At 50.8% G+C, this 25,636-nt stretch overlaps 14 protein-coding genes across 14 annotated transcripts; 10 read left to right on the forward strand and 4 right to left on the reverse strand.

The window, feature by feature from the left end:
• Positions 1 to 1,313: 1,313 nt before the first annotated feature.
• On the forward strand, positions 1,314 to 1,481 carry COCMIDRAFT_94938 (uncharacterized protein; the record flags this gene model as incomplete). Its single annotated transcript, XM_007689638.1, has 1 exon — positions 1,314 to 1,481. The coding sequence occupies one exon, from the start codon at positions 1,314 to 1,316 to the stop codon at positions 1,479 to 1,481; it is 168 nt and encodes a 55-aa protein (XP_007687828.1).
• A 992-nt stretch (positions 1,482 to 2,473) lies between these two features.
• Positions 2,474 to 3,286, reverse strand: COCMIDRAFT_94930 (uncharacterized protein; the record flags this gene model as incomplete). Its single annotated transcript, XM_007689639.1, has 1 exon — positions 2,474 to 3,286. One exon carries the CDS (start codon positions 3,284 to 3,286, stop codon positions 2,474 to 2,476), a length of 813 nt encoding a protein of 270 aa, XP_007687829.1.
• Positions 3,287 to 3,928: 642 nt separating this feature from the next.
• COCMIDRAFT_94908 (uncharacterized protein) lies at positions 3,929 to 4,120 on the forward strand (the record flags this gene model as incomplete). Its single annotated transcript, XM_007689640.1, has 1 exon — positions 3,929 to 4,120. One exon carries the CDS (start codon positions 3,929 to 3,931, stop codon positions 4,118 to 4,120), a length of 192 nt encoding a protein of 63 aa, XP_007687830.1.
• Positions 4,121 to 4,311: 191 nt separating this feature from the next.
• COCMIDRAFT_26188 (glycoside hydrolase family 13 protein) lies at positions 4,312 to 5,917 on the forward strand (the record flags this gene model as incomplete). The annotated part of the gene is made up of 2 exons (XM_007689620.1): positions 4,312 to 4,324; positions 4,389 to 5,917. 2 exons carry the CDS (start codon positions 4,312 to 4,314, stop codon positions 5,915 to 5,917), a joined length of 1,542 nt encoding a protein of 513 aa, XP_007687810.1.
• Positions 5,918 to 6,619: 702 nt separating this feature from the next.
• COCMIDRAFT_36633 (uncharacterized protein) lies at positions 6,620 to 8,550 on the forward strand (the record flags this gene model as incomplete). Its single annotated transcript, XM_007689626.1, has 2 exons — positions 6,620 to 6,905; positions 6,968 to 8,550. The coding sequence occupies 2 exons, from the start codon at positions 6,620 to 6,622 to the stop codon at positions 8,548 to 8,550; spliced, it is 1,869 nt and encodes a 622-aa protein (XP_007687816.1).
• Positions 8,551 to 9,722: 1,172 nt separating this feature from the next.
• COCMIDRAFT_94988 (uncharacterized protein) lies at positions 9,723 to 11,822 on the forward strand (the record flags this gene model as incomplete). The annotated part of the gene is made up of 2 exons (XM_007689641.1): positions 9,723 to 10,274; positions 10,326 to 11,822. The coding sequence occupies 2 exons, from the start codon at positions 9,723 to 9,725 to the stop codon at positions 11,820 to 11,822; spliced, it is 2,049 nt and encodes a 682-aa protein (XP_007687831.1).
• Positions 11,823 to 12,490: 668 nt separating this feature from the next.
• Positions 12,491 to 13,382, forward strand: COCMIDRAFT_5166 (uncharacterized protein; the record flags this gene model as incomplete). Its single annotated transcript, XM_007689617.1, has 4 exons — positions 12,491 to 12,574; positions 12,643 to 12,683; positions 12,797 to 12,980; positions 13,065 to 13,382. 4 exons carry the CDS (start codon positions 12,491 to 12,493, stop codon positions 13,380 to 13,382), a joined length of 627 nt encoding a protein of 208 aa, XP_007687807.1.
• Positions 13,383 to 13,872: 490 nt separating this feature from the next.
• COCMIDRAFT_94921 (uncharacterized protein) lies at positions 13,873 to 14,916 on the reverse strand (the record flags this gene model as incomplete). Its single annotated transcript, XM_007689642.1, has 1 exon — positions 13,873 to 14,916. The coding sequence occupies one exon, from the start codon at positions 14,914 to 14,916 to the stop codon at positions 13,873 to 13,875; it is 1,044 nt and encodes a 347-aa protein (XP_007687832.1).
• A 1,348-nt stretch (positions 14,917 to 16,264) lies between these two features.
• Positions 16,265 to 17,914, forward strand: COCMIDRAFT_95017 (uncharacterized protein; the record flags this gene model as incomplete). Its single annotated transcript, XM_007689643.1, has 1 exon — positions 16,265 to 17,914. One exon carries the CDS (start codon positions 16,265 to 16,267, stop codon positions 17,912 to 17,914), a length of 1,650 nt encoding a protein of 549 aa, XP_007687833.1.
• Positions 17,915 to 18,070: 156 nt separating this feature from the next.
• Positions 18,071 to 18,626, reverse strand: COCMIDRAFT_26194 (uncharacterized protein; the record flags this gene model as incomplete). The annotated part of the gene is made up of 2 exons (XM_007689621.1): positions 18,071 to 18,234; positions 18,353 to 18,626. 2 exons carry the CDS (start codon positions 18,624 to 18,626, stop codon positions 18,071 to 18,073), a joined length of 438 nt encoding a protein of 145 aa, XP_007687811.1.
• Positions 18,627 to 20,762: 2,136 nt separating this feature from the next.
• On the forward strand, positions 20,763 to 21,002 carry COCMIDRAFT_95001 (uncharacterized protein; the record flags this gene model as incomplete). Its single annotated transcript, XM_007689644.1, has 1 exon — positions 20,763 to 21,002. The coding sequence occupies one exon, from the start codon at positions 20,763 to 20,765 to the stop codon at positions 21,000 to 21,002; it is 240 nt and encodes a 79-aa protein (XP_007687834.1).
• A 1,129-nt stretch (positions 21,003 to 22,131) lies between these two features.
• Positions 22,132 to 22,918, forward strand: COCMIDRAFT_26195 (uncharacterized protein; the record flags this gene model as incomplete). Its single annotated transcript, XM_007689622.1, has 2 exons — positions 22,132 to 22,299; positions 22,352 to 22,918. The coding sequence occupies 2 exons, from the start codon at positions 22,132 to 22,134 to the stop codon at positions 22,916 to 22,918; spliced, it is 735 nt and encodes a 244-aa protein (XP_007687812.1).
• A 212-nt stretch (positions 22,919 to 23,130) lies between these two features.
• COCMIDRAFT_36641 (uncharacterized protein) lies at positions 23,131 to 23,619 on the reverse strand (the record flags this gene model as incomplete). Its single annotated transcript, XM_007689627.1, has 1 exon — positions 23,131 to 23,619. One exon carries the CDS (start codon positions 23,617 to 23,619, stop codon positions 23,131 to 23,133), a length of 489 nt encoding a protein of 162 aa, XP_007687817.1.
• Positions 23,620 to 24,368: 749 nt separating this feature from the next.
• On the forward strand, positions 24,369 to 25,385 carry COCMIDRAFT_36642 (uncharacterized protein; the record flags this gene model as incomplete). The annotated part of the gene is made up of 1 exon (XM_007689628.1): positions 24,369 to 25,385. The coding sequence occupies one exon, from the start codon at positions 24,369 to 24,371 to the stop codon at positions 25,383 to 25,385; it is 1,017 nt and encodes a 338-aa protein (XP_007687818.1).
• Positions 25,386 to 25,636: the final 251 nt, after the last annotated feature.

Genomic DNA, 25,636 nt, shown 5'->3' on the forward strand with positions numbered 1-25,636 from the left:
CTGGAGCTGGAAGTAGGCCCTCCTTTTATACTCTCCACTTGCCTTTCGGATATGCTCCTTGAGAACCAGCATTCTTCTTTCTCAATGTCGTCACAAGGAAGGTGTATGCCTTGTCAAGCCACAGCTGATTACAGAATCCACACCAACTCGCACTTCTCATCCACGGATACCTGAACAAGTCTCCAGATTTGGTAGATTTCTCATTGTACTAATCAGCATGGTGGAGGGAGGACGCATCATCAGGCTCACTACGTTTTCCCTTATTCAGTTGAGGATAGACGAGGGAGGTCACTAGACCGTGGGATGTAGGTGTAGCTGCTCCATGGGGACGCGTATCGTGGGCATCAGTAAGCGTTGGTTGTTGGCAATCGCTTGCAAATGGCTCGCCATGCCTTGTCATCGGTGCTACAATCTTCGAAACCGAAAGGATGCCTTGATTTTTCTTGGTATTCGTCAATCATGTGGAAGACCATGATGGATGTTTAGCACATTGCTGCATGTCAACGTAGCTTCTACGGCACCCTTAACTCCATATTTCCGAAGTGAGTGATGAACAAAAAGGGAGACGTGACACTATCTCCGCGATATGACGATGAATCAATACATCTTACTCCAGTTGGTAGTCAGTGCTTTGAACTAAGCCTTCGTGGCCTGGGCTTGGATTGCTTCAACATACTTGACATCTGAGCAATGGCCAAAGCAGTCAGTGGATGAAACATTTGTCTCTCGGCCGAATTTTCTCCTCTAGGAATCTTTAAGAATACACCTTTTGACTCATGGTCTGAGCGTCTGGTGTGCGCAGACTGTGAATATCAGGCCCACCGGCAAGCTCCGGACATGTTTACTGACCCACCTCTGTGTAAAAGGTTTAGTGATGAATTCCTTTCAGGAAGAAAGTGAATTGCCCAAAACTCGGAGCCGAGACGGTCCATCGATTGTGGTGTTGGTCATCCCACCTCGTTACAGATGCCAAGGGCACAAGACGGTCGTGACCAGCGAGCAGGATGTGCTTGGCTAGCTGTATAAGCACATCAGAAAAGCTTATAGCCGCCCTTTACTTGAGAAAATGCAAGTTGGGTAGTTCATGGGCGTCACGTTGCCAAGAGCGGAGAACTGTTCTTAGGAGAAAGCGTAGGAATCCTCGTAATCAAGCCTTTGTCTTGGCCGTGACGTTACCTGCTCGGGCATTCTCCATACTCTCCACCCAACACCTCACGCCGGCGCCATAAGCACGCCCTACACATGGGTTCTCTGCCACAACTCATGATTGCGTGCTCATCCTTGTTGTGGCGGTGTGATCACACGCTTCCGCGATGACTGTGTATGGCCACATCGAGTCTTCTGACGCGGATGTGCATACCCATGCTCTTGGGGGATACCTTCGGGTCGGGAAGAGGCTGAGGGCATGCAGAATTAGGGTCGTGGGTGCGGTCCGAGCGGCCCGAAATGATGCGGTACTCGTGGTGCTCAACTGTTGGTAGTAGCCGGATTTTAGCACTGTCGATCTTCGTAGTAATTTTAGTAGCAACCACACCCGAAACTATAATTATCGGAAAACTACAAAAACACCTGGAAATGTCCTGTGATCAAAATGAAGATGGTCGGGTTCTTTTCCGTCATGGCTGTGGTAGGTTTGCTACAGAAACAAAGTGAGGCTTTTTCTTTATTATCGTAGACCTTAATTGGTAGGCATTTGTCTCGGACCGAGCACCATGCATACGTGAGATGTACGAGCAAGTGGGGTTGGTTGTGGCTTAACTACTCTTCTGTAAGCTAGGTCTTATACTTCCCCCAGCCACAGAGGTGGAGTTTGGAGACCAGATGACCATGAAATGACGCAGACTTCTTCCGCCACTCGAAAAAGACTCTTGAGACCCTCTTTAAATCTGCTTCATACGACGCGACTACTCCGGGTCAAAATTCCAAGATGACGATAATTTAAAGGTCAGTGCTTGGGACTGCTTCGGAAGGTGTCTGCATTGAGAATTGAGTGGAGCTGTAGAGGCAAATTCTACACCATGTGATTCTGATATCTGAATATCTGTTGGAGCATTTCTTAAGAGACAGGTTAGATTAGTTTATACACATGTGGCGTACAAAGTGGCTTGAAGTGATCACAGAGGATATGTAAGTGTCGGGATCTTCCAAAGAACACTTGTTCGCTTCGCCGCCAAGTGGCGATTTAACGAGGTGCTGGGCTTACAAAGCCGTGTGGCTTACATACGTCACCAATGGTTCGCGACAGAGAATGTAGTAAAGAATGATTGATATATTCTAATTGATATCTCCAACTAAGCACCCTTGGGAAGTCTAGCCGTGGAGTTTGACTGGTACTACCTTACACGACGCTGGACGGCATCGCGTCAATACTGTAATCTACCCGTCTTCATGTAACCTGATTTGGACTTCCGTCGACCGTGACAGAGTTTCCTTTATGAATATCGCTACCATGTATGATCATTCCCTCATCTAATCACTTTTCATTCTCTTGCTCCTGCTCCCAGGCCTCGAGCCACTTGCACTTCTGACCATCGGGCGCCCACTGCAATGGGCGCGTAACAGCCAACCGCCAGAAGCCCATGGACTTTTCGCTGATCCTAGTTTCGGGGTTATGGAACGCATGCTCCAAAGCCTTGAAAAAGGCATCGCATTCCTTCTGGAGACCCAGCACACGAAGGCAGCGGAGGATACGCGTAAGGCGGAGATGATTGTGATCAAACAAGCCAGCCCAGTTCTGGAATTGTCTACGCCAGCTGGAGGTGCGAATAATGTGGTACGGTGGCGGATTTGAGACTGAACCATTTTTGTGCGTTCCAGGAGGGAAGATGGACTCGCTTGAGGTTGCTTTGGCCCTTGAACCAGAAGTATCTGCATTGGTGGGAGAGTCCGTATTTGCATCAGCCTGAGTAGCTTCAGAAACAGCGCCTTTCTCGTCACCCTCGTTCTCCGGTTTCATGGACACCCTGAAGCCGTAGAACTTGAGCATACGCTCAAAGCTTCGGCGCAGCTGATGGCGAAGTTCACTTCGCGAACGGAATGCTTGCATAACTGCAAGATCAATGACAGGTGCGTCCCAGTTGAACATAGAACCCTCTGGCAATGGAAATAGCATCTGAATGTAGTTGTGTGAAGACTCAAGCTGAGAATCCGGCCACGACAGGATTTCCTCTAGCGTGCGATTTTTTGCATCTTTGGCTTTGATATCCGGATCATAGAAGCGAACGATGAGCTGGCTCCTTGCCTCAGCGGAGTCCTTTCCAGTGTTGAAAATCGCTGAAGGCCCCATTTTGGAGCGCTTCTGTGACGTAGTAGAGACGTGTTGAGCCTTGCGCTTTGTGTGGTTCTGTTCGACCGCGTCCTGCTGGGGTATCGACGTCGGTGTGAAGACTGTTGGCTGCGATTGTACAGAGGAAGGAGTTTCAGGGGTATTGCGAGAACTGATGTTCGCAATGGACTCCCCCTCACGTGCCTTATCACCGGGTGTCCTTTCCATGTTTACTGTCAGTCAGGTGGCTTTAGGCAGCCGTGGTACTGATATCGTGCCTTACCAATGCACCAAATAGACAGTACAGCCAAAGAAACAGTGAGAAGTTTTAATCTCAAATTATATTACAAGCATTTGCTACATGCTTCACAATGTCGAGTCGCACATTGTGTCATTGTGTACCAATAATGAGATGAGATGAGATGGAAGTACATAGTAACAGTGGCCCGGATGCATGCAGCTACAAGACGCTAGCCTGTTCCGGCATAGTCTGTATCTTTGGCGGCTTCCCCTCCGGCTGTTCAAGCAGCGACGATCTTGCCCCAAAGTCTTAAAGTCTCCACCCACAACACTTTCATAGAGCTGAGAGACATGTCCAGGGCACCATGTTGTTTTTTGCTTCTACTTATCTATTTCTACACCGATAGCTGAGTTGTATGATTCATGGCAGTCCGCGGCATGGCAGTTTCGTGCAGGCTGACGTCACTGGTGCTGAATGTTGACAAGCACGGTCTCCACCCGCATTTAGACCATTCACAGCGCCCGTGTCTCATTCTTGATAGCCAGCCCGGCCGAAGGAGTCAACAGACAAACCTGCTCAGCTATGGGCCCATACAGGGTATTCGCCCGCTATGAGCCGTAGTGGGTATAAAAGTAAAGAACATGAGTGAGAAGTATAGCTCTGTCGAATTTTCCGGTGTACTTGAAAACCACACTCAGACATTGAGCCCCTTGGCCCAGCTGAACCATTGCGCTGTCTATCGATCATCGGGAAATCGTACAACACAGCACACCTCAAGCCCAAGCCGACAAGCGCATCCCTGACAATGGGTTCAGAAGGTAAGTAAGGTCCAGCGATAATTTCTCTTCCGATTGGACTACTGCGATGCTCACCACTGAACAGAACAAAAGCCGACGCCTGAGAATGGTACACTGTTCCAAGGCTTCGAGTGGAATGTCCCGGATGATCACAAGCACTGGAAGCGTCTCGCTGAACAGCTCCCAAAGCTCAAAGCGATCGGTATAACTAACATTTGGCTACCTCCTGGTTGCAAAGCCGCCAATCCAAAGGGTGTGGGCTACGACATCTATGACCTATACGATCTGGGCGAATTTGATCAGAAAGGCGCCAAAGGTACGAAATGGGGAACAAAGGAAGAGCTATTAGAGCTCGCCAAAGTTGCCAAGGAACACAATGTTGGCCTTTACTGGGATGCCGTGTTGAATCACAAGGCGGGTGCAGATAGGACGGAGAAGTGCCGGGTTGTGGAAGTCGATGAAAACGATCGGACAAAGGAGATATCCGATGCCTACGAAATCGAGGGGTGGCTAGGATTCGACTTCCCAGGACGTGGTGAGCAGTATTCCAAGATGAAGTACCACTGGGAGCACTTTTCCGGAACCGACTACAACCAGGCCAACGAGAAGAAGGCCATCTACAAGATCCTTGGTGACAACAAAGGCTGGTCGCAAAGCGTGGACACGGAATCCGGCAATGCTGATTACATGATGTTTGCAGACATTGACTACTCGCACCCTGAAGTTCAAGAAGATGTGAAGAATTGGGGTGTCTGGATAACCAAAGAACTCGGGCTCAAGGGATTCCGCCTCGATGCTGTGCAGCACTTCAGTTCGAGGTTTACGAACGAATGGATGAAGAACCTCCGCGAGCAATGCGGAGACGATATCTTCATTGTGGGCGAGTTCTGGTCGGGCGATGTCAAGGAAATGGGCGAATGGCTCGACGGCATGAATCACGAAATCTCCCTTTACGACTCGCCGTTGCTGAACAAGTTTGGCTCGCTATCCACAACCGAATCAGCCGATCTAAGGACAGTATTTGACGATTCACTAGTCGGGCTGCGGCCGATAGATGCTGTGACGGTTGTCACTAACCACGACACGCAACCCGGACAGGTCATGGAAACCAAGATTGAGGGCTTCTTCAAGCCGCTTGCATATGCACTGATTCTGCTCCGACAAGAAGGATACCCATGCCCGTTCTATGGCGATCTGTATGGACTGTCGGAGCCCCACGAAACGCCGGCGTCGTGCGGTGGCAAGCTTGCAGACCTTATCCTGGCGCGTAAGTTGTTTGCATACGGAGCGCAGGAGGACTACTTCAACGAGGCCAATTGCATTGGGTTCGTGCGTCGTGGAACGTGGGACAAGGTGGCGGGTCTTGCATGTGTGATGAGCAATGCGGGGCCAGGGCAGATCAAAATGGCGGTTGGCGAGATGCACGCCGGGGAGAAGTGGACCGACGTGCTTGGATGGGAGCAAGGTGAAGTGGAGATTGACAGTGAAGGCTACGGATTGTTCAAGTGTCCTGGCACGAGTGTCGCGGTGTGGGTGCGAAGTGATGCTGAGGGACGCGACCAGTTCCCCACCAACTTCGATGCGGATGTGTATGGCCAGGGATCGTCTGCGTAATGGTTGCGATAGAGGGTGTACGAGTAGGGTAGCTGAATCACGGCGATCGCGGCCTATGACGCAAGTTCACCCACCCTCTTCCTCAAGATACGCGTGTACACAGCACTGTGGTAATGATGGGCCTTATATTATTTGAAAAAGAAGACATGGCGTGATGCGCTGTCGTCGCCGTGTCGCCGTGTCGCCGTGTCGCTGTGGCTCCCAGGTTGTTACCTGCTGGAAGATGCGCGAAAGTGCGTGGGGCAGCGGACAGGGCTACCGCCGAACACAGCCAATCATCCGCCGAACAACAGTAACCGTTTTGGACGTTTCGCGGCCTTTCTGGCAAGCGAGTATGCGACATCCCGCGAAGCATGGTCGACTCCCATGCCGGCAGAACACACACTATGTACCATGCACATGCTCGCACTTCGCGCCCGCGACACCGCCAACATGCGAGGCCAACGGCCCCGTCCTGCCGGACATGAAGCCGCATGTGCCATGTGATCCCCGCTATCGCTCTGTCTAGATCTTGGGTCGCGTGTCAGTCTGCCGAGCTTCAATTAAACTCCGCGCCTGCCCGCTCCTCTTCCCTCTGTTTACCCTGCCGACGACCCGACGCAAGCAAATCTTTTACTGACCTCTCCCCTCTGGACGCTGTGCTTCTTTCCCTTCAACTTCATACCCAATCACTACTAACAGGCGTCTTCTTCCCCACTTCTCATGTCATTGATCCAGCATGTTGGCCAGCAGGAGGGCACTGACCGCGACGAGGCTCTCGTAGATTTGTTTCTGCCGCCCATTGACCGCCAGCATAGCCGTCAAGATGCAGCTGACCGCCGTATGTCGCTTGAGAGTGCCATGTCGAGTGCCGGCTTCCTCAATCCCCATGGAAAGGCAATTCGGCGGGTTATCAGTTACGATGTGATTCCCAACCCCGACGAGCCTTCCGCGGGCGAGGAGCCGGGAGGTCTGACGCCCTACAAAGTATCCACTACGAAACGTGTCGGTAAGTATTGCTACCTCGAGTAACGGTAAATGCATGTTTAAATCAACTAACTTTGCTTCCAGCACAGGTCATTGCAACAGTCCTCGCCTGTTGGTTTGCCAGCGGCATCGTCTTTGGTTTCGCGGCACTCAAGCCAATTCTCATCAAAGAGGGTGTTTTCCGCAACCTCTGCACTCCCGAAGAAATTGATGATGATGTCGAAGTATGCTTCGAGCAGGATCTCCGATTGAACTTCTTCTTTTCGTTGGCCTCTACTACTGCAAACATATCTGCCCTGCCAGTCGGCACACTGCTCGACCGCTACGGCCCCAGGCTCTGCTTCCTTACCGGTTCATTGTGTCTTGCTGCTGGCAGCATTCTAATGAGTTTTGCTTCCCAGATCCAGCGCTTTGAAGGCTATACAATTGGCAATTTCTTCCTTGCCTTGGGGGGCACATTTGTCTTCTTGCCCGCTTTCCAGATTGCTAATGCATTCCCCAAGTACAGTGGCTCCATCGTTGCACTCGTCACTGGCGCATTTGACGCTTCTGCAGCAGTCTTTCTCTTCTACAGAATCATGTACGATGCCAGCGACAGGACCTTCAAGCCAGAGACATTCTTCTTGGTATATCTGGTTGTCCCACTCGCAATCGCCATTGCCCAACTTACCTTCTTGCCGACCGAGAACTACAAAACTGAGGCACAACTTGAGATGAAGGTTCAGAAGGCTGGAGATACTATGCGCGATGTGCACTCCTCGGACGACGAGTTGTCAGACGAGGAGATGTGGAGGCGCCGAAAAGCCCGTAGCGAACGCCGCAAGGAACGACTGAGCAAGCTCGACGACCTTGTTGGCAACGAAGCTGCGCGCAAACTTCGAGAAGAAAAGCGGGAGCAGAACCTAGAGACCTCTGGTGTCTGGGGAGCACTTCACAACAAGTCTGCCAAAGACCAAATGCTGACGCCTTGGTTCATTCTGCTCGTCCTTCTGACTATTATCCAGATGGTGCGCATGAACTACTTCATCGCAACTATCCGCGAGCAGTACACGTACATGCTCGGCTCCGTCGAACAGGCTGAGAAAGTCAACAACTTCTTTGATGTTGCGCTCCCACTTGCCGGAGTCGTTGCTACCCCCTTCCTCGGCATTCTGCTTGACAACGTTAGCACCGCCGGCGTCCTCTTCCTTATTGTCGTAATGACCACTGCCATTGGCATCATTGGTTCAATACCTACCCTATGGGCTGGTTACGTAAATGTCGTCCTATTCGTCTTTCTACGTCCACTATATTACTCAGCCATGTCAGACTACGCTACAAAGGTCTTTGGCTTTGCTACGTTTGGCAGAGTATATGGCACCATTATCTGTACATCTGGACTCGTCAACCTTTCGCAGACGGCTATCGATGCATTGACTAAGAGCCTATTCGAGGGCGACCCGACTCCTGTAAACATCTTTTTTGCAGCCTCGGCGTTCGTAGTCGGTATGTCGCTGGTCGTGTATGTTTCGGTCCAGGTGTACCGCATGCACAAGAAGCTGGATCGAGACGATGCAATGACATTTACCAACACCGATGCCGGCTCTGTCATGGAAAGCTTGATGGAAGAGGACGAGCCAAGGAGCTACGGAGCCATCCATCGTCCGCGTCAGCCCTGGGAAGTCTGAACTTGCAACTCGTACTATTTTTATCCCGTTAATTTTTCGATCGACTTTGATCATCGTCACGATTATGACTCGAGTACGGCCGTCACCACATTGAGATGTTTTTTTTCTCTCTCTGCAAATAAAAAAGGTCAAAAAGTGCTTCTCTTCATGGGGCGTTTGGTTTCCTGAGGGTATCCGACAAGATATTTTCATACGCGTTGCTTTGTTCATGGTCATCATTGAGCAAGCGCTGTATCCAATTTCCAGTTTGCTTTATACTTCGATCTGCTTTATCATGTTTGCGTCTACCGGTCCTTTGTAGACTAGATTGATATTTGTAGAAATGGGCGCTGTTTGTAAAACACTATCAATAGTATCCTTATCAGTTTCGACGACTCTTCGCAATCTCGCTCTCTCAGGCTTAGCATCTGGAAAAAAGACTTTAATCTAAGAATGTGCAGCTGACTAGAATATACCGGAAATATGAGTGCACTAGTGGTGTCTTGACATGGATCTGCATAAGTAGATCTGATTATCCTTTCATGCAAGGCTAAGATGAATTAAGTCAATATGTCCTGGTCGGCGGATTGGATTGCGGCGAGGGGTATTTTCGCATCTTCCGAAGATGACACACAAAAATCAGACCATCGCATCCGAAATGGTACAATGTGTGATAGAGAATTTGAGTTACTTAGGGCGTGATACACTGATTGTATGAGTTCCCAAAGCAGGTATGTTCATATAGGCATCTTCAGCATACTTTGCAGCTGTTTGGTCGAAGAATTGAATACTTTATCTTTATCATGCCTTCGTAGCCTATCCTCAATCAGGGGAGAAAAGGGTCTACACTGCACCAGGTACCCAAGAGTAAATATGTGTTCGGGATTCAGGGAACAAATGACGCGGGGTTTGCCAGATGAGGTGGTCCGTGCGGGTTGCTACGGTACAGGGAAGTAGCGTTGGATGACGGCCAACTAGTGCTATTTACACTCGGTCGTCTACGCTCGCACCACCACACATCACATTATCGCGCAGCACATCTTCCTTAGGGCACCAAACTTTGCGTCGAGTTTGTTTTCGGAAAAAAGAATTCTCTTCTCAAACATACATAACCCTTCAATACCGCCAAGTTGGCGCGCCTCAAAGAATCCCCGGTCCAGCTGGATCCGCCTCTGCCCGTCTCACCAAACAAAATGGCTTTCTCCCCTGGAATGCCTGTGTTCCCCGCCAGCCCCGACCGCGGCGGTGCTATGAAGTCGCTATATGGCGACTCTGCAAGTGCATCACCCGTCATGTCTCCATCAACACCGCCACTCCGCACGCACTCACCGCTACGACACACCCACCGTCGAACCGATTCGGACGTCTCCGTCACAGCTCTCACCGGCATGTTTGAGAATCTCGAAGTTAAGGACCCAAGAGAAGCGTCCAGACGCTTCAAGGAATTGCTAGAAAAGGAAAGGGCAAGAAATGCAGAGAAGCTGGCCAAGGTTGAAAAGGAGCATGCGAAAAAGGAAAAGGAGCATGCGAAAAAGGAGAAGGAGCACGAAATGGCCATTAGCCGGCGCGACATTCGCATTGAAGAGCTGAAGAGCGAACTTGAGCATGCTAGTGGCTCGCTCGAGGTTGCCATCACAAAGGAACGCTACGAGAAAGAACGCAAGGCGAACAAAGCTGCCATTAACCAATGGGAGACTGTGTTCAAACAAAATGAAGAGCGATGGAAGGGCATGCAGCACAAGATGGTGAGTTTGGCTTGCATGTCTGATTGACTACATTAAGCTCACACTATACAGATTGAAGCAGAGAACCAGAGCAGGGTCTTCGAAGGCAAATACAAAAGCTACAAAAAGCAATGGATCGAGGCGAACAACGATAAGCTCCGGCATTCATCTATGATCCCACAGCTCCAGTCAAAGATTCAAACCCTTCAGCGTAATCTGCAACGGGCTGAATCAGATGTCAAATTCAAGACTGAGGAAGCTACCAAATACAAGAACGATGTCTACAGCTTACAGGTTGAAGTTGAAAGCACCAACACTCGTCTGAGCGAAGAGTTGCAGGCACTCAAGGAAAAGTTGAGCCTGGTTGAGGCAGAACGCGATGCTCTCAAGACCAGTCTCAAAGAGGAAGAGGTCTTGCGTATTGCTGCCGAGGGTCAGATACCGCTACCCTCCGCCGAGGATGACGAACGCGACGAATTTGCCTCACCAGTCCGATCCCCACGCAAGCCACACAACAGCTCTCGTCAGGACGATGACAAAGAAAACGTCTCGCCGAAGAAGGGTGCAGTCGAGCTGAGGTTCATCCAACAAGAGCTGGCTGCAGAGAAGCGCGCCCGCGAGCGTGCTGAGGAGCAGATTGACTACATGAAGATGGAATGTCAGTTCCAGTGCTGCTCATGCCGAATTGCCGAGACCAGGGGCAAGCAATTCGTTCACGATGACTCTCTCCAAGCCGAAATGCAGCGGATCAAGTCAACGTTTACACCTCCAGCTAGCAACCACGAAGACGACGTCATGGAAGATGTAGTCATGAAGCAAGAGTCTGTTGAAGCTGAGCGTCCTACCACGCCTGTGGCTGAACAACCCGCTCAAGAGCCAGACACTGTTGTTGCTTTCTCACCAGTCACTGGTACTTTCCGCTCCGTGCCTTCCCCCGTCAAAGCACAGTTAGCAGCCGTCCTGCCCGAGCCATCACCTGTAGTGGAGATGAGTGAAGCACCGCCAATGGACCTTGAGACGAGAGCCATGCCGCCTCCTGCTCAGGTCTCTCTTCCAGAGTCTCGTCCAGCGTCTCGTGTAGCTTTTGTGCGAGAGAGCCGCAAGGGCAAGTCAGCAGATATCAACATTCATGAGGATGCTGTTGAGGACAGTGACGACGACGATGCGTCCCCACCAACTCAAGAACCCGAGCCTGCCGCTCCCGTTACGCCCTATCTTACCCGCACCATTACTACTACAACCACCATCCCACTGCACTTCTCACCTGCTACCCCAGCGTTCAAGGCAGGCCGAGGCCCTATGACACCCTCGACGGTCGCCCACGCTGCGGCGGATGCCCAGACACCTGCCTTGAGCGAGCTGTCATTGAACAAGCTGGGTATTGACCGTGAGGCTGCTCTTGCCGCCATCCGTGAACGACGCGGCCGCGCTAAGAGCATGGCTGCTGGCCAAGGGACGCCAATGAAGCAGATGTTTGAGGGAGTGAAGGACCGGAGAGACATCAGTGCCCCCATCCCAAGGGTACGGAGTGTGTCAAGGATGCGGAGCGTGTCAAGGGCACAAAAATGATTGTTCAGATCATGAGCGCTCTGAGACATTGGTGCCTGGTGTGCTGCCCAAGGCGCAGCGAGAGTCGTGATACCACTTGATTTCCCCGTTCGCGGCTTTACTTTGCGCTTAGCGGCATTGCATGGAGTTGGGGCTGCCACTGCTGCATCATTTGGCTGATTTGGCGTTTTGTTTCTTCATCTCTTTGGTCTGTTTTGGGTAGGCAAAAACTGCGTTATATACCACAGTTATGCTTTACGGATGATGAATACATAATATAGTTATTGTAATTTTTGATATATACTGTTCAACTTTGTAACATTGCGTTTGTGTATACTGTTCTAGACATTGGTGTGAGATAGATGGCTGCAAGTTCTCGGCCTAGAAATAGAGGGTGTGGTATCGGTAATAATGCTAGGCGACTCTAAACAGTGCAATCAACATGAGAACAAGTTTGTGGATAATGTAGCGTGGGTAATTCATCCCACCATCTGGTACTCGGCTGTTTTCTCGCTAGCGGTTTCTGGCAGAATGCAAAGGCGGTCGGTGGTCTAGCGCCAAGGCGCGACTAGCGCACCATTGGCGAACACACACTAGCGAAATTCCCTTGTAGACACTTGCTCGAACTTCAGCGACAACGACTAAGACGCCCAACCCTCTTTCTCCCTCACACACCGACAAACGCAACCATGTCTGACAACGGAGAAATCGAGGTCGAGAACCCCACCGGCATCAACATCCTTCCCAAGGATGTCGCCGAGGAGCAGGGCAGCGTGAAGCTGTTCAACAAGGCAGGCACAATGCGAAAACTACAACACGAAGCGAATCTAACACTTCACAGTGGTCCTACGAGGAGGTTGAAGTCCGCGACATCTCATTGACGTACGTTTCCCCTACCACGATCTTGCGCCGCACACATACATGAAGGAATATTGTGATGGCATTGGATTCTTTTTGTATTGCGCTGCGAGACCTTCGGCTAACTGAAGCCGCAGCGACTACATCCAGATCCGCTCTCCCGTCTACATCTCACACTCGGCCGGCCGATATGCCGTCAAGCGATTCAGGAAGGCCCAGTGCCCCATCATTGAACGCCTCACCAACTCGCTCATGATGAACGGCCGCAACAACGGAAAGAAGCTCATGGCTGTGCGCATTGTTGCCCACGCTTTCGAGATCGTACGTCTACCCGCTTTTCAAGATTCAGAAACGGAATATTGGGAAGGAATAGAAGAGTTGGTGCAAGATGGCTGACAATCGCAGATCCACATCATGACCGACCAGAACCCCATCCAGGTCGCCGTCGACGCTATTGTCAACTGCGGTCCCCGTGAAGACTCCACCCGTATTGGTTCCGCTGGTACCGTCCGTCGCCAGGCCGTCGATGTGTCTCCTCTCCGCCGTGTCAACCAGGGTATCTCTCTCCTTACCATTGGTGCCCGTGAGGCGTCTTTCCGCAACATCAAGAGCATTGCTGAGTGCCTTGCTGAGGAGCTGATCAACGCTGCCAAGGGAAGCAGCAACTCTTACGCCATCAAGAAGAAGGATGAGCTCGAGCGTGTCGCCAAGTCCAACCGATAAGGGCGTGCGTTCTGTGTATGTGTGTGCATGGTGTCTCTCTGGATGGAGTTCTTTCGAATGGCTGTTCTGGTCGGATTTTGATCGGACGGGATTGGGGGATCTTATGCATGACATGGCTTCTCTAGGTGAAATAAGACCTCCTCTTTTCATGGTTGCATGACAAAAAATGGACAATACGATACCAAATTCAAAGCAATTGGACTTTGTTGTGTGCAGGGTGATGTAGGTCCCCCGAGAGGAACATGATTTTTTTCCTTTGGCGGAGAGAAGGAGGTCGTGTTGTATGTTGTTATAGTATATGGCTGTGCACAACAAGTCTTTGACGTAGCCAACGATGGTAGAAATATTGTATCATGAATTTCGTCTATGGGTATTATTATCCTTCCCTTTGTTACATGTACTTTTGAGCCTAACAACGCCAACGGTCCGATGAAAAGAAAAAAAAGGAGCAGCGCTTTTGCGTTTTTTTTTTACCAATTGCCCTTTTTTTTCACGCCTCTACGCCCTGCAGTACAACGTTCTCCAGGATACTGCCGAATTCCTCAAAGCCGACTTTACCACCATGTTCCAGACCGAATCTTTCCGCCTCAGCATAGGCCTTATCCACGATTGTCTGATCAATCCTAACAAGCCAGTCCCTGGCCGTCAGCATAACACTCTTCCCCTCCGTCGTCAACTGGCCCAGTAGTCCCGACGCCCTGACCAATCTCTCAACCCATACCCTATCCTTGCCCTCCTTCCATGCTGCCTCGACTAAATCCACACATCCCACCTCCTCAATTCGCCCCCTCACATACCCCACCACCCTCTCCCTCCTCTCCGCCTCTTCCTTCGCCTCCCTCTCTCGCTCACGTTTCAGCGCCTCCCGCTCTTCCCGCTCTTTAGCCCGAATCACTTCCTCAGCCGCCGCCCTGCGCTCGCGTTCAAGTGCGAGTGCGGCTTCGCGCTCCTCGCGGCCCTCATCTTCTTGTCTACGTCGGATCTCGGCTTCTTGTCGGAGCCACTCGTTGTACGCGCGCTGCTGGTCTCTGCGGGCGAGGGATTTGGCTTTTTTGGTGCCGACGGTGCGGTGCGTGGGTGCGCGGGCGGGTTGTTGTTGGGGAGGCGGGTTGGCGGGGCCGGGGGCGAAGGGGTCGCGGTGCTCGTCGTCTTCGACGTGGGCTTGGTGGCGCGGTGCTGGTGGTGGGGTGGGTGCGCGTGGGCGGGCGGCGCCGGGGTGGGTGTCCGGGTCGTCGTCGTCTTGGAGGATGAGGCGCTCGTCTAGGGGTGGGTCTGGGGCGGCTTGTGTGTTGGTGTTTGGGAGGTTGTTGTCGGTGGGTTGATTTGAGGGTTCTTGCGCGTCTGGCTGGTCCGGGGGGGTGCGATGGGCGCCTTGTTGGCGGGCGTTGTACCATTCACCGATTTGCGGGGCAAAATATAGGGTTCCGCAGAGGATGGCTGTGTGTAGTAGATCTTGCGATAGTGGTGTGCCAGCGCGCGTGAATGGGAGGAGGAAGTTGAGCAGGGTGAAGGGGAGGGATAGTATGGCCCCCATTTTTGTGGTTGTTCGCTGTCTCCTTAATCTGTGTCCGCGGACCAAAGTTTGGGGTTTTAGAAATTTGTGTTGAAGCGACGTCGTTCCGGACGGATCGACTTGGCTCAAGGTTCCATGGAGAAAGTTGGTCGAAGTTCAGTTTACTGGGAGCTTTTTTCCACTGCGCTACAAGTCGTCAAGGAAACGTGTGAGTAGATTGGTGAGTGGCCATTTGAGTGAAAGGGAGTTTGGGGTTGATGATGCAACAGCGCCCTTCCGCTCGCAACGGCGGGAATTTGGTCCGCTAGTACTGCATTTGGACTAGTGCTTAACCTTCATCATTGCGCAGGTCAGTCACATCGATCAAGCATAGTTTGCGAGCTCTTTGCTACTTTTTCGATACTAGTATTGGCTATACTTTCTTTCGAATTCATTGTGACAACCAAAAAAGATGAATTCCATTGCTAAATGACCATATTCTGTGCACTGGTAGCATCGGGCGAACTTTCTTCCTTACGGCCGTAACTTTTGTTTCGTCTGTGGCACATTTTACACAACTGAGCAAAAGACATGCCAGGCCTGCGCCCCGCATTCGCCCAATACAGCCTAGGGGCTCGGAAAGAATGGCATTCTGGTAACAGTGGCCGACCGTTACATGGACTTGCGGCCGAAACTAACAGCATCGGAGGTTTGTTCCTCCTTCTTCCCCCCGAACCTGCGGGCCACCAGCCACAATTCAGCCGCCCGCCCCGTAGTGCAACGCCAAGAATCGCATTTGCAACGTCGAGAGGTTTAATATTACATGCCATTTTGGATGAGAAGTGATTCTTGCCACCAACTACCGACATTTGTGATATACATGTGATATCCTAGAGATCCCTTGGGTGTGGAGAACAGTCACGATATTGGAATGCCAACCGCAACCCTCACCAATCATCATCTCAAGATGCAAGCCATCCTCATAATCGGTGAAACAAGCGCTGACGAAGTTGACTGAGATGTATGTACCTTAACGTTGAGAGCGTGCTGCGGTCCATACTACGCTATACGCACGCTAGATGTCATGGCATCCCGGCTCCTCCGTTGAGGGGCCATGCAGAGCCCACTTTCACAAGACTGTGGCACAGCTCACCTGATATGGCTCGTTACATATAAGAGCAATCCCCAGATGAATGGACAGAAGACATTCAGACATCAAACAATCTTTCACCACTACATCTACCCTCGGACTATCCAGAGTGAACGTCTTGGGCTATCTTCATTTCAAGTACAACGTTTATCTTCTTTTCAACTCTAATCTATCAAGTCACTTTGAATCTTTTACTACCAATCAAGTCAACCTCGACCCTTTTTCTACGCATAGCCCAATATGGTTGTCCCAACAACTGATGTCTGGCCTAATACCGCCGGCTTCGACACGGATTATCAAGAGCACGAGCCCGTTGAACTCACCGTACACGGTAATATCCCACGATATGCTGCAGGTGTCCTTTACCGGACAGGACCTCTGGGCTTCAAGGCGAAGACAGACGATGGCAAAATCTGGGCAGCAAGACATTGGTTCGACGGCTTCTCCTGCGTTCACCGCTTCCAGATCGACTTCCCGAACGACAGCAGTACTCCCAAAGTTACCTATCGATCCAGGCGTACTGTAGACGAGTACATCAACATGGTTCGCAAAACTGGAAAGCTTGAGACTGCGACATTCGGTGCGAAGCGCGATCCCTGTGAGAGCTTCTTCCAAAAGGTCATGAGCATATTCGTACCCAAGTTGAAGAACGAGAAGAACGTTGGAGTCACTCTATCCATCAACATGCCTGGAAGCGAAAAGGTTGCCCGTGGCAAGCCACTCGAGACCAGCAATCATACCAGCGGCATCAAGACGCTGTGTGCGAAGACGGATTCTAGCGCTCTCAAGTTGATTGATCCCGAGACTTTGGAGCCAAAGGGGTATGCTCGCCAATCCGCCCTTCACCCAGATCTCAAAGGCCCATTCTCTGCCGCGCATGCAAAGTCCGACCCCGATACGGGCGACATGTACAACTTCAATCTTGAGTTTGGCGCTCTTGGCTGTACTTACCGCGTCTTCCGCGTATCAGCGGCCACAGGAGAAACAGAGATTCTTGCGACTTTCCCCGGCACGCCAGCATACATTCACTCTATCTTCCTGTCAGAGAGCTATGTCATTGTCTGCGTCTGGAACTCCCACATCACATGGAACGGCATTGGGCTACTGTGGCACAAGAACATTGTCGACGCCATTGCTCCTTTTGATCCCAACTCAAAAGCCTGCTGGTATGTCGTCGACTGCAAATCAGACAAGGGTCTGGTTGCAACCTTTGAGAGCGACCCGTTCTTCTGCTTCCACAGCATCAATGCCTGGGAGGAGCCATCTGAATCTGATAAGAGCAAGACCGATGTCGTCGTCGAACTGAGCATGTTCGAGAACCTCGACGTTGTAAAGCGCTTCTACTATGATAACATCATCTCCTCCATCGACACACCGGAATTCAATGGTGAGAAGCGCATGTCTTGTCTCCCCATGCAGACGCGATTCCGTCTCCCCAGCGTCGACGCCGGTTTGCCTCCTACAACGCCCCTGCCCGCCGAACTCGTGTTCAAAGCGGAGAAGTTCAACTCTATGGAACTCGGCACCATCAACCCAGCCTACCTCCTTCGTCCTCACCGCTACACCTACGGCTGCGCCGACCGTCTCCGATCGACTTTCTTCGACGGCATCGTCAAATTCGACAACCACACAATGAAGTCCATATTCTGGGAGGTAGACGGTCACACGCCCGGCGAGCCGATTTTCATTGCTGATCCAGAAGGTACCGAGGAAGACGACGGTATTCTGTTGAGTGTAGTGCTTGATGGATATAAGGAGAAGAGCTACCTTCTTGTCCTCAGTGCAAAGGATTTGAGCGTCTTGGGTCGAGCGGACATGAATGGTCCTATGAGCTTCGGATTCCACGGCACATTTGGTGGTGCGGGTGCGAAGTACAGGGGCGACATCTAATCATGGAACTTCTTAAAAGGTGCAACGTGTTTTATTTCAAAAGAATACATATATCTTCAACGTATATACATCTATCTCACTAATTCATTGCACATTCACCCACCTTTCTTCCCTGTCCCCCTCACCTCTCCCACTCGCCGCCCGCTTCGCGTCAGATTATGCGATCCAATTATTTTCCAGTTTCCCATGCGTAACAGGAACAGTAAATGTACCAGTATAAGGCCTCAGATCCTTCCCACCATTCACCTTGATATCGACCGTGGATTCACCCGTCACCACCATCTTGGATGGCTTGGTGATACACTGGCGCATAGTGAAAACTATTTTTTCACAAACTTTATTAGCCAACCAGCTTCTTCATTCTCCCTTCCCTAAACCCCTCCCTCCCAAACCCAGTTTCGAAAAGAAAAAAATTAGAAGAAAGAAAGGGAAACGTACCCTGAGTATGATTATTATAATCATACGTCAGCGAATCCGACGTGCAAATCGGCGTTGTACGTCCCTTCAAATAGGTATAAGAAGCCTTGCAGTCGGTTACGAGGGCCTTATCGTAGGAAGGGGAGTGGAATTCCGCGTGCAGTTTCTCGCTGTAGCCAGCGCCGCCGGCGAAGTCGTGGCTGATAGTTACCACCCAGCGGTCGAGGTTCTGGACAGAGGAGGCGGCGCTGACGGCGGCGAGGAGGGTGAGGAGGGTGGTTGTGGTGAAATGCATGGTTGCCTGGTTGTTGAAGCTGGAGAACAGTAGATGGAATGTTCGGGCGATGTTGGGAATGGTCGGTCTGGCGGCAGTGTCTTATATGTTTATTTTATTTTTCCCACTCTACTCTTCCCGTGCTCCCACGCTAGCTGATTCTTCCAGTGAATAAGACTTGAGATCCGCTTCTGTTAGTGGAAAGCTTGATGCGTGATAAGGCGTCGTGTTCGGCTTTACTCGTGCTTGGACGTATAGAAGCTTCATGCCACGATGTTTCGACGTTGCGCCACATAATGGGCGGCCCGGGGAACTCGCCGTAGACCTAGGGCAGGTATTTTTTTTCACGTGGAAGAGTTTTATTTTGGTGGCGCAAATGAGGGGATACGGAAATGAGTCCGGGAGCTATGCGGAGGTGTAGACGGACCGGAATGAAAGGCGGGATTCGGAGGTGCAGAGGAGAGGACAGAGCGACCTTTTTATAGCTCACATATTACTTGGGTAGGCTAATAGTATCTTCTCGTGCGGCTCATATCATCTGTGCGGAGTAAAGTGATGAAAACCGCACAATAATTTCCTATTCAACTTGCACGTTTTGCCAGCTCCTTAGAGAGGTATTTACTTTTATAGGTGTATAAAGATCATCGCATCCAATCTTTAACTCTAAAGTTTTTGTTTTTACTAACTGCCACAGTTGCACGAATGTCAGATATGATGTGTAAGACGGACGGGTGGCTCCGAGATTGACGTATGCTATGCTTAAGTCATACAATGCTAAGCATCGTATCACCAGTGGTGTAACGTGGGCGACAATTTATCCTCCCGACTTCGAAGTCTTGAAGTTTTTCGGAGAGATTGCAGAGTGTTCTGGTTGGATGAAAGGTACAAGTGTAGATGTTCCGCACTCACATTGCTTAGTAGCTAATTATAGCTACTGGCGGTGTGGAGATAGTAAGCAATACGACGTCAGGGCATTTTCTGCCAACTTGATTTGATTGGACAAATTGCAAAATAACTCCATGATTACGATGCACGATCTGACTGCTCGCTCGTATCTATGTACTTACTTTTTCTTTTGTGTTTTACATCAGGTGTACAGTAGACTCTGCGGGCATGGAATAAGATCATGCGCGTTTGGCTTTGTACAATAGCTGATCAAAATACTGATGATTGTCATGGATACTAAGTCCAACCGAGTCGCTGCTAAGGTGGCCAAAATAGGGGGTGGTAGTTATAAGGACGGCGCGACGCCTGCGAAGAGGTTACACACTAATAGACGCGGCACACACTGTGACAAGACTGCACACAACAATCAACCCGACAAGAAGCAGCTGAGCCTATGAAGGCTGCAGTGGATCTGGATACTTTGGCGTTGGATTTATGAATAGCAAGCACCGTGATAGTGCTACATGGTGTTGCTACGCAGTTGTTTTGCGCACAAGAGGTTTGTGGGGCGCACGCTTTTGGAACTTACCCTCGAATTTCAACCAGAGTAGGGGTTCGTAGCTCATAATGGTTATGATCTGAGTAATACTAGAAAGGCGTTGTATCCAAGTATTGATGGATAGCTTATCGACGAGTGAGTAATTTATTGGCTCACCAACAGCGAATCCCCCTTTAAGTATGGTCTTGAGCGAGGGTATATCACGTGGCTTGCGCTCGGCTTTCGAGTCATGGCACATTCACGGGAGGCGTTGAGTTTTTGTGCTGTTTTTCTAGATTCAAAAGAACAACCTTTTAGACAGCTGCAAAAACCTCTTATCATCCAATGACAGCTGAGCTGTCAAGTCTTGTGTCCGGGTACTCCCGAATTCTCAATTTCGCCGAGCAATCCCGAATCCCCGAGTTTTAATCGACGCCACGCGCCAATCAAGGGCTGGAGTAACGGAGCCCGGCTGATCAGCGACCATGTGGGTGAGGCTCTTAATGTGGGCCAAGATAGTAACAACTATTCATGTGAAGCCATTCGGCGATGGCTCGGTTTTGCTTTGGTAGAAAATATCGGCCTGCAAACGCATATATATCGCCACGATGCAGAACCTTCAAGTGATGAACCAGTCGCTCAAACATCATTTTCCCAACTTACGCAAAGTCATTCATTATCCACGACTCTTTGAGATAGCACAATTCATTCGCTCCTATCTTTTCATAATCATCATGGCTGAATCCAACTCCAAAACCTCGAGCCGCAGCTCTTCTGTGACTCCAACCCCTGGCACACCCAACTCGTCAATTCAGCACCACACGCTATCAGCCTCTTCACTGCGCTCTGCGCTCAAGAAACCATTCCAGGGGTGGAGCAAGGAGCTTCTTCGAGCACGAGACAACGACGACGACGATTACAACTTTTCGAGTGGTATGCGTCGTGGCGCGCAATACTACAACGACGAGGCCTAGGACACTGCTTCACCAAGTGCCAAAAAAGGAAGTCGGTAGGGGATGAAATGGTGGAAGAATAACTTGGTGATTGGCTTGCATTGGCCGGAGAGATGCAAGCTGTTTTGGCTGTATTGTGGCACTGTATTTTGTGCTACTTGAATGCCTGTGGCGATATTAGTTGCGTACAGAGCGGTGTCAAAGTTACGTTTTCGTGCTACTTGTTATCGGATACCCGGCTCATTTCATTGTTGTAATTTTGCGCAATCAATCCTTGTTCGATTTGACGAGATCCGCGGACTGCAACCGTCGAGACCGATGCGTTCATTGACGTCTGGTGTGATGTTATGTCATAAAGTCTTGGCGCATGTCGTCCTCAAGATCCACGTTCCTTGCTATTTTGGACGTCAACCAATCCACCTCAAACTTGACATTTACGACATGACCCAGCCTCCATTGTGCTCTCATAGAACCGATAGCGGCAATGCCCCTTTGCTCCATATTGTGCTAGGGCGCGCTAACTCCGGGCTGGCTTAACGAGATTGCCATCACCCCGGCATTGGCTCACAAGGCGACGCCCGAAACACGCCTCAACCAAAGCACTCTCCAGTCAAACCGTTGAAATCGTCGGACCTAGCGGTAGAATCAATATACAGGTGAATTACCGGTGTAGCAGAGGCTGAGTATCCCAAACAAAAGAGCGAAGACCTTTGGATCTCGAAGTCGCTGGCCAGATCGCTATCAGCAAGTCACCACCATAGCTATTTGCAGCTACATACCTCATGCAATGCCCGCTCTGATCAACGCCTCCGCCGCATAGATACTATTGTGGAGAATTTTCCATAATTTCTTCTAGGCAACGATCTGGAATGGGTTTCAGCTAGCCCAGGTTAGTGGCCAATCAGCCTGAAAAGGTACTAGGCGGATCAATATCAGGGGCTGTGCGCCTTAGGCCGCCTGCATCGTGCGTTGTTCCCGCTGTCATGCAAGCAGACAGCCAAAGGACTCCTGGTTAAATAGACTGCGGTATCCCAATCTACGCCTTCACAGCTAAGCTTCGCTCGTTACTGCTTGTTGTTCCTAGCCTAATCATAGCACATTCTTTTCCAACAACATACCATTCCCCGTTCAAAACACTCACATCAGCATAATGTCTAAGATTTTCTCCACCGCTCTTCTTGTCTCATGCGCGACTGCGCAATTGACCACTTCAGCATGGATGGCGGGTACCGGAAGCAACAGCCTTTCATATGTTGCCTCCGTGATCACTGTTCAAAATGGCCGTACTACAATGTCTATTGACGTTCAGGGCATGACCGTAAACAGAAACAAAACTCGACTCTAGTAATGCATACTTATATCGAATTCAGGAAGACCTAGGTGCGGCGGCCGAGATCGGCCAGATGGTCACTCTTCAAGGCAACACCTACTACGGAGTCAATGCTGTGGCCGAGAACGATGGTGTCACTGTCACTATCACAGGCGAATGCACACGCCAGAACACCGATGATCAGGAAGCCACTTGCACTATGTCGACCAAGGGTCTCGAGGCCGCCGTCAGCTCAGCGTGCGCAAGCGCCGATTCTGAGGACGAGTTGTGCAGTGCGGGACCTCTTGACACCAGCGCGACTACAACACTGCCAGATGGTTATTTTAACATGGTTCAGGTTGTCGTTACAGCTGGCGAGGACCTACTCCCCAGCGCTTCTGCAGCTGCTACACCTTCGGCCGGCAGTGCCTCCCTTACCTCTTCCAAGTCTTCCGCTACCAACTCCGCCAAGCCCACTTCTTCCGGCTCAGAGGCGCCTGCTAGCTCTGGGGCTTCCCGCACTTCACAAACTTCATCAGCAGCCCCAGAAGCTACCAACGCTGCGCCGTTGATGAACGTGGTCCCTGCTTTGGCTGGTCTTGGTGCCGCTGCCGCTTTCTTCTTGTAAATGTTTTTGGAAAAGATGTAACATCTTGCTTCAAAAATCTCGAGTAGTTTTCCGCGTCACGAAGCCATCATCAACACGAAACGCCCAAAATCTATCATACCCAGTTATTTACTCTTTTTTTAATGATATAAGATTCTCACGCTGTTCTGAAACTACTGTCATCAAAAAATGCTTTCAACTAAGAAGACTTTTCCCATATTTTCATATTCATCTTATGTCTGAAGACAAACCATTCGCTCCCCTTTTTTCCCAAAACAGCAATTTCCATGTTTATCCTTCATCACTTTTCCACAGTACACATGCCCTTCACACTCGTTACTCGCGCACCTCCAACTGCTTATTTCACCTCCTTTCTCCAGCACATAACATCCTTCTTTACACCCTCTTGCCCCCACTTCCGCTCCATTCGCACCTTGTGCGTGTTTACACCGCATGTCGCGCGGAAACCCATCGCTCTTTACGATTACGGTTTTCGTCGGCAATCCCAGCAAGTCTTCAAGCGACACACGGCTAAAGTCAGCATGTGAGTTTGGACGCGGCAGTTCTGGGATATCGTGGGTATTGTTGCGACCGGGTGTATTTCCTGGTTTCAGCGACATCCATCGGCGCGGTGGGCGTGGCGGGACTAGAACTGTGAGTTTGTAGGGGAGCTTGGTCCATTCGTACTCCTCTAGGGGATCTATGCTCGGTTCGTAATACATTTGCACTGGGTATCTGGCGAGAAACTGTCTGTGTAAGGTAGATGGAGATTTTTGCGGAGTGCTAGCGGGAATATCCAAGTGATTGTGTGTTGTAAATAAGAGGAGCGAAGGTTTCTTTCGTCGTTGCGAGACAAGGACTTTGTGTGGGTGATTGCGCATCATTCTGCGTTGTGATTGGGACAAATGGAGGACGTTATGTTAGACAATGCGTTGATGGCCAATGAAATGTTGGAGTCATTGTTCAGCTGCGGCCTTGGCCAGAAATATGCAGGGTGTGAATACATGGCGACGACCGGAGGACGACGCGAACACGTGTCTGCGAAAACAAATTGCCCAACACGACCCGGAGTTGTTGAACGCTCTGGCAGATATTTAGGTTTGCGATATTTGCAGTTTGTCTTTGCTCTGTAAAAGTCAGAGCGTGGTGCTCACATAACTGACAGACTGTTTGTGCGACAAGGCATCTACTTAGGACGAGAACTTGACAAGGCAACTCACGATGCGAAGATATAAATCACCAAAGTCTTTCTGGAAGGTTTGGAACTTCGTTCATACTCCATGTTCACAAACAAGACAACATCAGTGATGCCGCAAAACTTCACGCCGCTCACCATTCACGAACATTCCGTTTACAACCACCCTTCATGCCTGATCCAGATTCACGGACATATCGATCTGCCCTAATGTAATTTGTATTATCTATCTATTTCCTGTTTCTTGTTCAACCGTGAACTGTCCATATACTCGTAATGGAGAGATTTATCAACACTCAACTTCACCCAGTCGATGCCTGCAGCATCTGTACTGAACCCTTCAGCACGACTCACCAACCTGTAGCGCTCCCATGCCAGCATATATTCGGTCACAACTGCATTAAGAAATGGCTCACCGGCGGTCGAGGCAACACAAATGCCTGCCCAACATGTCGCCATATCTTAGTCCCCAAGTCCAACCCCCGCGGTTCGTTCAACGTACAGTCAATCTGGGAGGAACTCTGCCACCAACCCAACGAGCGCCTCCAAGTCTTCATGCAAAAGCTCTGGCCAAGCCTCCAAACCCTCTGGAAAATCCACCCCAACGGCTCCTTCTCCATAACCTCCATGCTCAACCGCGCCCTCTTCCCCGCCCTCACACACACAATCCGCACCACGCGCCCTTCCCCCGGCCCTTCCCCCGACCCAGTGCTAGACTGCTACAACCTCATCTCCGCATCCTGGGACTCCCTAGGCCGACCCGACATCGCCACCGGCCTCGCCATCCCCTTAGTCCGCCTCGCCCGTCTCACCGCAAACGCAGGCGCCGTCCTCCCCAAATACCTAACCACCAGCTCCCGCACAAACAGGTTGATCTGGCGCGCAAACGCCTGTCTCCCCTTAGCCGCCGACCATATATCTTGGGACTTTATCATGCAAGCCGCCGCACCGGCTTCCATCCGCTACTTCGACCTGCTGCACCTCTACACCGTGCTGATCAGCCAGGGCATCGCGCATTTTCCTGCCCCGCATCCTTTCCCCACCCGCAGACACGAGGTTGTGAATTTAGTTGTTGAGCGGTGCTGTAGTAAGATTGGGAGTGGGGGGTGTGCGTGGAGGGGGCGGCCGAGTGCCGAGTTTAAGGATGTGCTGGTGGGGGTTTATGAGGAGTTGAGGAAGTGGCAGGGGGAAATGGGGCGGATGAGTTTGAGGGGGAGTTATGAAGAGGAGGGGGTTGTGAGGGGGGTTTGGGCGATTGCTGCGTGGGGTAAGGAGAGGCCGGTGAGATCGTGAGTGGGGAATTGGGGATCGGGGTGTGGGTTGGAAGGAGGAAAGGGGGTACAGAGTTGCTCGGTATGATAAAGGAGGACTAGGTAGAGTCCTGTGATGTTGCAATATCGTGGGATTTAGGTATTATGTGTAGTGCACTAAGCGATGGATATGTACGCTATTCTTCGGAGATTATGCGGCTAATAGGATCCGCGGCGGTGATCAGCTATATCAAAAAGGGGATAACGTCGCTCTATGACCAGGGGACGGTCTTG

The sequence above is a fragment of the Bipolaris oryzae genome, assembly GCF_000523455.1.
Source record: "Bipolaris oryzae ATCC 44560 unplaced genomic scaffold scaffold_62, whole genome shotgun sequence".
In the NCBI taxonomy this organism is placed as follows: Eukaryota; Fungi; Ascomycota; class Dothideomycetes; order Pleosporales; family Pleosporaceae; genus Bipolaris; species Bipolaris oryzae.